Genomic DNA, 9962 nt, shown 5'->3' with positions numbered 1-9962 from the left:
GACTTTAATCCAACCAGCAGCTATGCATGGGTATGAATTCTGTTCCCAGGGCCTGTAGGGTCTGCCCCAAGTCTTCCAGCTTCCCCATAATTGTCCTCCAGCTATTGGTGTGGGGAGGTCATTTATTACCTAGAGGTCAAAATTACTTTTAAGAAAGACCTCCAGCTTACTTTGAACATAAGGGCTGCTCAGTGTTTGTTGATTGGCTGAATGATCATGCATCAGAAGACTGCAGTTTGTTCCAAAGAGTGGTGCTTTGGGTAGTGATAGAATTCCTTAATGTTGACCCCCTCGAATGCAGGATAGCACAGATCCTTATGGAAAGGGAAAGAGGCTGGGGTTTGGATAACTCAATATTTGGATCAGCTTCGTTACTCAACACATCTGGTCAGATTCACAGTCCTGGACCCTAAGGTTTTGGTATAGAAATGATGGGTCTTGGGGTCTTGATCTCCCTTCTGTGACCTTGGGGGTGTTTCTTAATTCCCCCGAGTCTTCACCTCTGTACACAGAGGCCAGGGAGAGCATCCTCAGAGAGCTGGAGGAAGCTGATGGAGAAAGAGAGCGGGGGGAAGGTGAAGTTGCATTAAATAGGCTGTTTTGCCTCCTCACTTGAAGGGGTTTTAGAGAGGTGTGCTTCTCTGTGGATTCCTTGCTGATTCCAGTGGAGATGCAGGGAGGAGAGGGCGGAGTGAGGCCTGAAAGTGCTTCTGAGAGTCTCCTTTCTGTGGGCTTGGGTACAGAATTCCTAGCCATACCTGGTTTCTCTGGAGCTCACAACTGGGCAATGCAGAAGCTCTGTTTGCGTTATGTTCATGCCTTGTTCGTCCTCGAAGTCCAAGGAGGGGAAAGCGTGGAAACAGCCCAGAGGAGGCCGCTGTGATGCACTTGGGGAAGCCATCCAAAGGGCTGAGGAGGCGGAACGGCAGCTCATTGTGGTGCCAGCTTTCCTTGAACTTGATCTGCAGAGAACTCACAGACTGTGGAGTCAGTGACAAAGCACTTCCAACAATAGCTCTCTCCATAGAGCTTGCCCCAGGATCTAGAGGTGTGTGTGTGTGTTGATAAATTGATCCAGGTCTCCCATGAACCTCAAAAGTATCTTGAATGTCAAGCTAGTGTAGAGTTTTAGGACCACAGTTGGCAGACTTGGGAATGGGGCAGTTGTCACTTTTTCTTCCCTAAGTTAAGGCAGTAACAATCAATCTGACCTCCTGGCACTAGTTTTTCGAAGGGGAGGTCCACATCAGTCTTATCCTTTGCCAGGTGGCCAGTACCTGGCTCAGTGATGGTACACAGAAGGACTTTGGTATGTAGATGCCGAGTAAACAAGAGGTTTTAGCAATCTTACTTAAAGACAAGGGGACTGAGTTGAGCTTCCTATTCAACACCACAGTGTGCTAATTGAACCTTTCTTTAGCAAACATTACACTTCCTTTTAGCATATGTTATTATTATTGCTGTTGTTGTTATTAATTATTTTGAGCGTTTGTTATGTGCCAGTCTCTGTTGTTAGGCACCCAGGGAACTTACAAGCAGAATTCATATGGATACTTGGGTGGCTCTTGCAAGAACACCCGAGCACTGTTAGCCTTTTCTGGTCTTTTCTTTATCATAAACCCACCTAGGGATTCCAGGATGGGGAGAGTTGGGGTGGGGCATCTCCCTAACTCTCTGAGAACAGGGCTGAGGTCTTCTTGCAGCCACCATTGGCTGATTCTCAAGGGCTCCCCGGGCCACTTCCTTAGCTTCTCAAAGTAGAGTCACCGAGCCTTAGCAACTCCACTTTCCTCCAGGGCCTCAGAGTCTCTCCCCAGTCCATCTCCCTAGTCTCCAAGCGTGAGCCCCAGTCCGGCTACAGGTAGCTGGGGAAGAAACCAAGCTGTGCCTGGGGAACTAGGCGCGGTGAGATCGCAGCCAACGCCAAGCGGTCCCAGAACAAAAGGCTCATGGCTGGTACTAGCTTCCTTCACTCAGGAGCGCCGTGGAGACCTAGGTTCGGGACTCAGGCGAGAGGACCACGCTGGGGAGCTGGGAGTGGAGTATCAAAAATGAAGTGACAAAAGAGAAAGAGCAGACACCCGGGGTGGGAGCGGTGAAAGGAGGTCACCCCCACCCCCCCCAGGCCGAGGTCTGCGGTGGGGCCGCGGCAGGCAGGCCCTTTCCTCCGCCTCCTGCAGAGCCTTCCAGGCAGCCAAGCGTGTCTCCGGCTGCAACTCCACGGAGCACGCTGCGGCCGCGCCAGTAAGTAGCAGCCGCGCCCTCGGCTCGCTGTCTCTGCGCAGCCCGGGAGAGGACAGGTCCGCCACCGCCCAGCGACGAGACCGGGTGTCCGGGATCCACGCGCGCCCCGCTTTCTCCCGCAGTGGCGCGGCACCTGCAGCGCGCCACGGGGAGGGTCGCCTTAGTCGCGAGCTCCCCGGGGCGCCGCGCCACCCTTCCGTCCAATGGCTTTCGGCGGGTGGAGAGTGGGGGGCGTCGCCCGGGGGCGAGGAGCCGCGGCTGGGGAGGGGCCAGTGCTCTGTGCTCAGTCGAGCGAGGCTGACGTGTCCGCCCCGAGCGCGCGGCCGGGTGTGTGCGCGCCTGTGTGTGTGTGTGTGTGTATGTATGTGTGTGTATGTGTGTGCGTGTGTGTGGACGCGAGAGAGGGGGTACGAACACGCCTTTGGGGACCCGTGGGACGCTGCGGTGGGCTTCTCTCCGGCCTCCTTTCGGCGGCTACTCAGCCTCACATCTGCCTACCGCGCTTCTGCACAAGCAGCCCGGCTCTTTGATCCATCCTCTCGGAACCACCCTCAGCATCCGATCTTACTTTTTCTTTCACCCACAAGGGCAGCAGCTGGCCACCCCCTTAACCGGTGCAAACACCCAACCAAGCCAGTGGTCGGTGCTTTCCTTCAGCTAGTATTTTCCCCCCTGCTTGTCTTTCTCTGGGGCTCCCCACGAGCCACTTCAATGCCCCTCCATCCTCACAAATTGTTCCGTTGGTCTGTTTAACCGACGAGTTGTAAATCTTGAAGACTTTATTATTATTATTATTTTGATTCTTTTAATTTCATCCCCCCCCTGTGGGCAACGGAGCAATGAAATTTCCAATCGAGACGCCAAGAAAGCAGGTGAACTGGGATCCTAAAGGTTGGTATTACCTACTTCGGGCTATCCTGGCTGTCTTCCACCTGCCGGTGCTTCACTGGCAGGAGCGGATGGGCTTGCTCCTGGCAGCTTGCGTCCTGAGGCTGGGAAATGCGCCTGGCAACTGCAGCGTGGGTGGGAGGAGGGCGCAGGCAGCGTGGGTTCGGAACCCAGATCGCGCCTGTCAAGATCACACAATAGTTGTCCCTCTAGGATGGTTTTACAATCTATTTAAAGATACACCAAGTGCTGTTTTGTTTTGAAATTGTACCAAGTGTTGGTATTTGCTTTTGACTTTGTGAGTGTGCATGTACGTGTGCCTGTGTGTGTGTCCTTTGTTTCTAGTGATCTTTGTCTCTCTGGCAGATGGGTGGGGTGCCTCTCACTGGACCTGGAGCTGCGCCTCATGGCCCGCGTGTCCTCAGAGGGACAGGTTTCTTGGCAGCATGTGAGGCTAAGATCTGCAGCAGCTGTCCCTGGGGTAGCACTTCTCTCTCAGGACATGTAGCATAATAGAGCCCAAGGGGCCTCCAGAGTCTTTGCTCTGTCTTATTACTAATCCTGCCGGCTAGTTTGGCTCAGGTTGTAGAAGGGGTGTGGGGAGTGGTTTTCCTCTACAAGGGTGGGTCTGGGAAGGGCTCACGGAGTGACCTACAGTGTGCCCACGCACACAATGGTGTAGTATACTTTTAGGAATGTGGGCTCAGTTTCCCTTCCTGTAAAAGGGATTAAGGGAGATTGTGTGGGTGTACCACACTCCTGGCCTTGACCACTGCCCCGATGTTAATGTATAGATACTATGACTGGTAGTAAACAGTATTGGAACAGGACAAGTTGAAACAGTGTGTCCAGTCATCTCGGCTCCTATACAGGCTGAATTAGGGTAGGGAGCTCTTGATGGGTCTTGGAGTTAAAATTGTGTGTATGTGATTAAATTTCTTCTTTTTAAAGCATATCATCTTATTTAGTCTTTGACAGTTTTATACAACACATCTTGATCATAGCTAATTCCCGCTCAGCTCAGTCCCTCCCTTTCAATTTCTTTATGACTTCATTTCTTCTCTTCCCCAGACTAGATCCAGGAGAGCAAGTTATGTGTGAAGTAAATGTCCTAGGAATTGACTGGCTGGAGAGTGAATGAAGAGGTATTGCCCTTCAGTTTGCAAACACTTTCAGTACAGCCTCAGCCTTCTGTTTGGTCTCCAAATCTCTGAAAATAAGAAGCGTGGTGGTTTGGCTTTTATTTTTCAATCATTGCAGGATTTATTTGTCAAATACACGCTTCGCACCAGCACAGTCAGAGACCTAGAAGAGTCCTGAAGGGGACACACAAAATATGTGTCTTCTTGGAGTTGACAGTGTGGGTGTCGGGTCAAATTTAGTCACTGCAGGGAGGAGTTAGGAATTCAAAGTGTGGCATGCTCTGTAGGCACCAGAAGGCTTTAAGAAAGTCTGATAGGAAACCTTGAAGGTGGGTGCGGTGGTTCACAATTGGGAGCCTGAGGATTTCCATTGGGTTGAGCTTAATTAACATGGGGCTACCCAGTCAGTTCCAAGTCAACCTGGGCTTCTCCCCTGTCTGAGACAAAACAAGCAGATTGGCAAAAGCCAGAGGAAAGGATGACCGGGAGGTTTTCATGGTGGTACCCCTATGGTACCGTCACCTAGAGCGGGAGCCCCCTGGCCAGTGAGAAGGGGCTCTACCTTCCTTAGAGGGAACCACAGAATAAAAGTTCACAGAGCAGAAGGCACATGTGCATCTGAGGAGCTGAAAACAGTGTTCCAAGACTAGAGGAGAGAGAACGTAAGGAACTCGTGCTTGTGAGGCGTGGCTGGGGATCCCCAAAGCCCTGGTGCTGGTGGTGATAGAGTCAGGTTTGGGAATGAAGATGAGGGGTCTTTATTTTAAGCCTTGAAGAGTGTCAAGCCGGAGTCACGTGATCTGAGCTAAGTTTCAGAACCATTGCCGTGCGATGAATGCAACTCTAGGGACCAGATGCAACAGTGCACTAGCCAAGACGGTGGCGTTGGGATGAAGAGATGATGCAAAGAGAAGCCTTGGTGACCTAAAATCAACAGGTTTTGTGAAAGAAGCACCCAGGTGGAGCTTCCAAGGCCCGAGATGCAGCTGGGGGAGGTCTGGTGAGGAGAAGTGGGGGCATTCTAGGATGAGATGTCCCCAGGGGGCAGCAGTTGGCTGGGTAGGAGTAGATAGCTTTTGGAATTCTGCTGCTAGGAACATCAAGGGACTGTGTAACTGATGCTGGCTTTGAAAACTTATTTCTGTAACATCCTCTTGTGCCCCCGTGAAAAGTGGTTCTCACGAATTTCCCGTGTTTCACAGCCTGATACAGAGAAGAGTATACTGGCAGCGCCTACTGTTACAGCCATAGCCACTAAAAATAAACGCCACAATACAAAGAACAGCATTTTGAGAGCCACCAGGCGCTTCAAGGCCACTATTCTCATCAATTATTCTCATGATATATTTTTTTTAAATTAAAAAAAAATTGGTTAGCATGTGAAGAATGGGTTTCATAATGACAGCTCCATTCATGTGTTATATTATACTTATATACTATATATTACATATTATAGTTATCTCATAATCATATTCTCCATCCTAAATACCTACCCCACTCCTCCTCCTTCCCTCTCACTGGTCCCCTTCTGGTTTGCTTTTGTTATTTTATTATTTTCATTATTTAATAAATTCTTCATTTTGTTTTATGTGTATGGGTGTTTTGCTTGTGTACCACATGCATGCAGTGTTCATGAAGGCCAGAAGTGGGCATCAGATCCCCCTTGGAACTGGAGTTACAGAAGCTTACCTAGTTGCCATGTGGGTGCCAGGAATTGAACCTGGGTCCTCTGGAAGAGGAGCCAGTTTTCATAGTTCTTATTTGACACTATGTTATTGTTCTGTTTGATTTTTGCTGTTACCAGGACACTATGAAACTGCCTTTTTTGACCTGATCTGGCTCATACCTTTTGTTTCTGAAGGTACAGGTGACTAGAGTCTGGCCATGGCTGTGTCTTAGAATTATGTGCCAGATACCAGTCGAATGCTTCTCATATATTAATTTCCATAATGCTGACAGTTTAGGAGAAAAGCATTGTCTTATTTTTTAAAAATGAGGGAACTGCAGAACAGAAAGGTCAAGCAACTTTCTCAGAGTTGCACAGCTAGTAGGTAGTGGGACTGGACTAAAATCTGGACTCTTAATCATTCTTCTAGCATGTGTCTAATAGATTATTGGGACATCTGACTCTTGCCTGGTGAGTCTTCCAAGGACTATCAAAATGTATTGGAAGGAGGTAAAAGAGAAGGAAGAGAGTAAAGAGGGAGACGGCTTGGCGGAGGAGGGGTGGTCATGCCAAGCCACCAGAATCATTTAGTGGCGTTCTCCTGCCTACTCCTGATTTGCTTGCTGCTCCAGCATGCTAAAGGCTTTTAAGCTCCAGAAACATCAATGCAGAATGTTCTCATGGCTTGAGGCAAGTGGATCAATATAGTGAAGAAAACTCAAGATTTAGAGATTGGAAAGAATTTGGGTCTGGAGCCAGCTGTATCATTCATTGGCTGTGTGACTTTAGGTTCCTCACTTAGCCTCTCTGGGCTTTGCTTTCTTTCTATTTAGAAAGCAGTCTCAGATGTGACCTCTGTGTACCTGTGGGCTCTTTGCGTACCCCCCTGTCTCCTCGCTTTATCCCACCTTCATTCTGGTCTTTGGGTACTTGAGGCAGTGAGTTGTCTTTCTCCTCTTCCCTCCTCCTCCTTTTCTGTGAAGGACTCATGTTGGTTTTTGTCACTGGGCCTCTGCATTTATACTTTGAGCTGCTCATGATGAATACTCACACACCTGACACTTTCCACCATGTGACTCCCGGGGCACATGCCATCTCCCTTGAAAGGCCTTTCTTGTCCTTTTTGAGGAATCCAGTTCCCCATCTCTGTCGGGTTCTAGAACATGTCGTCTGTTGAGGGCTCTTCCTGGCAGTTGCAGTCCGGGACCACCATACTTACACATCACCGTCCCGTTGGAGGCCAAACTCCTTCACCAGCACGAGGGCCTCACGAGCAGGCAGTTTCTCGTCTCGTTCATAACTATACTCCAGTGACACACGAATCTCAGTCACTTATAAACCCGCTGTTTAGTGATGAACTTGACGGACAGACGGATGGATAGATAGACGGGATAGATAGATGGATAGATGACAGAGACAGGGAGGGAGATAGGGGTGGATCAGCAATGGAGGGGAGGTAGGTGGGGGGAGAGACAGATCTAATGACTTTGGATAGTGGATGAATTATCAGGTGAATGGGGGGGGGGCTGGAGGGTTTCCAAAGCGCTGGTATCATGAAATTCTAGGCTCCTCAAAGTTACAAACCACAAAGTATAAATAAAGCCAGAAGGAGAAGGCTTCCTTCAGTAGCATGGTGTGTGCCAGAACTCACATCCATTTTTCCATTTCCTCTTCTCAGCCTCATTTCCTTCCAGGTTCTCAAGCCTGTAGCATGCTGCTTTCCTTTCCCCCTTTCTCCAGGAACTGAAAGGTTGTGTGAGCGTGATGTAGTGATGTCAGATGGGTGTGTCTAGCCAGACAAAGATCTGGTCAGTGTTCAGCTAATAATGGATGTGTGGCTATTTTCAGGCACTTTAATACACTTAAGAAATAAATAAAACCTCTGAACAGGAGCTGGGTTCTTTAAAAAGCCGCACTTTCTGTGGAGAGTTCCATAAAATCCTTCACCTTGTGTGCGGCACTTTTCAGTTTACAGAACACTTTCTACAAATGATGTCATTTATTCTTCAAGCAACTAGTTTTGCAGATATTAAGGGTTTTAGTCTTGCTGCTGGGAAAGCTAGGGTGTAGGAAAAGGAGAAGCAGCTTCTTTGGGACCTTCAGACTTCAAATAGGTGGAGAGCAGAGGCTGACCCGGGTCATTGACTGCCTCTATCCGGGGTACCATCTGTCACACCTCCCTGCCCTCCAGGGTTTATCCATTCCAAGGTCACCCACACCCCCTACTCACCAATACACTCACAAGTCTCACTGGGAGAGTGGAGGTGGCCAGTGGGTCTCCAGCTGTGGGCTGTTTCAGCAACTTGCACCTGTATTGGCTGACATACATGTTGCAGCATGTATGTATGGATCAACATGTAGAATGTGGAGCCCACCTTCCATCCTGACTCAAGGGAGGTATCAGTCTGTGGTAAACAGGAGCTATACTGAGTTGGCGGGGTCCCGTGAGTGCTGTCTTCATTAGTGTGTTTCCAAACATATTCTTGCACAGTTTAGGTTCTCTGGAGAGGAAATCATCTATTTCCGATTTAATATCCAACTTTCAGAAGATCAGCATTCCAAATGCAATTAATAATGAGCCCAAATCACCATAATTAGCCCAGAAAGTACAGCAGAACGATGTTCCAGAGATTTTTCTGGGCTGAGGTTTGGTTTGAGCTTTCTTTACAGCACAGTTGGCTCTTCCTTTGTGGAATGAAGACAGGGCATGTGGAGCCTTGCTTGTTCATTCGTTTCTATCACCACCATGCTTTGGTTTCACCCTAAGTCAGGCGTATTTGAGAAACACAGTGCTGTTTTGCTCCCAACTGGGAAACTTCAATCATAGCTGAGATATGCTGTGAAGGTTACTACAGACACAATGAGCTAGTGAATTGCTTTTTACTTTTAGTCTACAGGGAATCTTTCTCTCTCTCTCTTCCTCCTCCTCACTCTCTCTGTCTCTCACACACACATACACACATACATGCATATACATGCATACATGCAGGCACCACATGTATGCACACTCACACACAATGATAAATGATAAAAGCAGAAAGGTGAATAAAAATGATAGTGTCTTCTCAGATTTTGTTAAGAGGGGTACATGGTGGGCGGATCACACTGAGTTAGCTCTGCTTAGGGGCCCCTCTGAAGGCTTTGTTATGGAACCTAAATGTGGCATTAGGAGTGAGGTCACTATGTTGATTTACACCCACATGGCTTATTTCTGACTCTGGTCCTTTGGGTCCTTCCCAGGAGCTTAGCACTGTCTATGAGACTTATCACCGTCACCCAGAATGGGAGAAAACAGAGACCTTATGTTTATAGAACGTTTCCGTGGTTTATGGACAAATTTCAAGATTTCCATTTTGTTCTTCCTAGTGTCTGAAGCTGAGTGACCTAGAGTGACTATAACGCCTGATTTTCTTATCCTCTACATGAGGTTAGAGAAGGGGCGAGGACCACAGCCACTAGCTGAAGAAGGGGTGACCATGAAGGGCTCTTCCTCTGCATCCAAACCCTAGAAAGGCATGGAGGAGTGGACAGTAAAGACTGTGAGAGTAGAATTATCAGCCAGATAGAATTTTAGGGAATTCTGGGTATACTTTCAGTCTTGTTGCCTCCTTATAAGTAAACGGGGTTTGTTGCTACCATATGTGATATAGCCTTCCCTGTCTACTTTATTAATTAATTAATTAATTAATTAATTTATAAACAGGGTCTCTCACTAAATGGAAGTCATTTGGGCTAGACTGGCTGGGCGGGAGCTTCAGGAATCATCACAGTGTTGGGGTTACAGATGTGTGTTGCTGTACATAGCTTTTACATGGATGTTGGGGTCTGAATTCAGCACAGTAAGCATTCAACTCAGGGAGCCCCGTAATTTACCCATCTTAGTACCTGATAGGCCAACCAGATGCTGGGTGTCAGTTGTGATATTTGACAGTTGCACACCTACCACCTTTGTAGTGTGAACCAAGAAGTTAAGTAAATATTTAAAGGAATGGTGAGAGGATATTAGAGCTAAGAATTCCCTA

The 9962-nt window shown here is 48.2% G+C and overlaps 1 protein-coding gene across 1 annotated transcript in view; it reads left to right on the top strand.

Moving 5' to 3' along the window:
• Positions 1–2700: 2700 nt before the first annotated feature.
• Positions 2701–9962, top strand: part of Kcnk10 (potassium two pore domain channel subfamily K member 10) — a 122868-nt gene continuing 115606 nt past the window's right edge. The window contains exon 1 of the mRNA XM_028777320.1: positions 2701–3135. Within this exon, the coding sequence (XP_028633153.1) occupies positions 3084–3135 (52 nt within the window). The 5' untranslated portion in view covers positions 2701–3083. The remainder of the gene's footprint in view (positions 3136–9962) is intronic.

The sequence above is a fragment of the Grammomys surdaster genome, unplaced genomic scaffold, assembly GCF_004785775.1.
Source record: "Grammomys surdaster isolate TR1022 unplaced genomic scaffold, NIH_TR_1.0 279, whole genome shotgun sequence".
In the NCBI taxonomy this organism is placed as follows: Eukaryota; Metazoa; Chordata; class Mammalia; order Rodentia; family Muridae; genus Grammomys; species Grammomys surdaster.
This window is presented reverse-complemented; position numbering and strand designations above follow the sequence as displayed.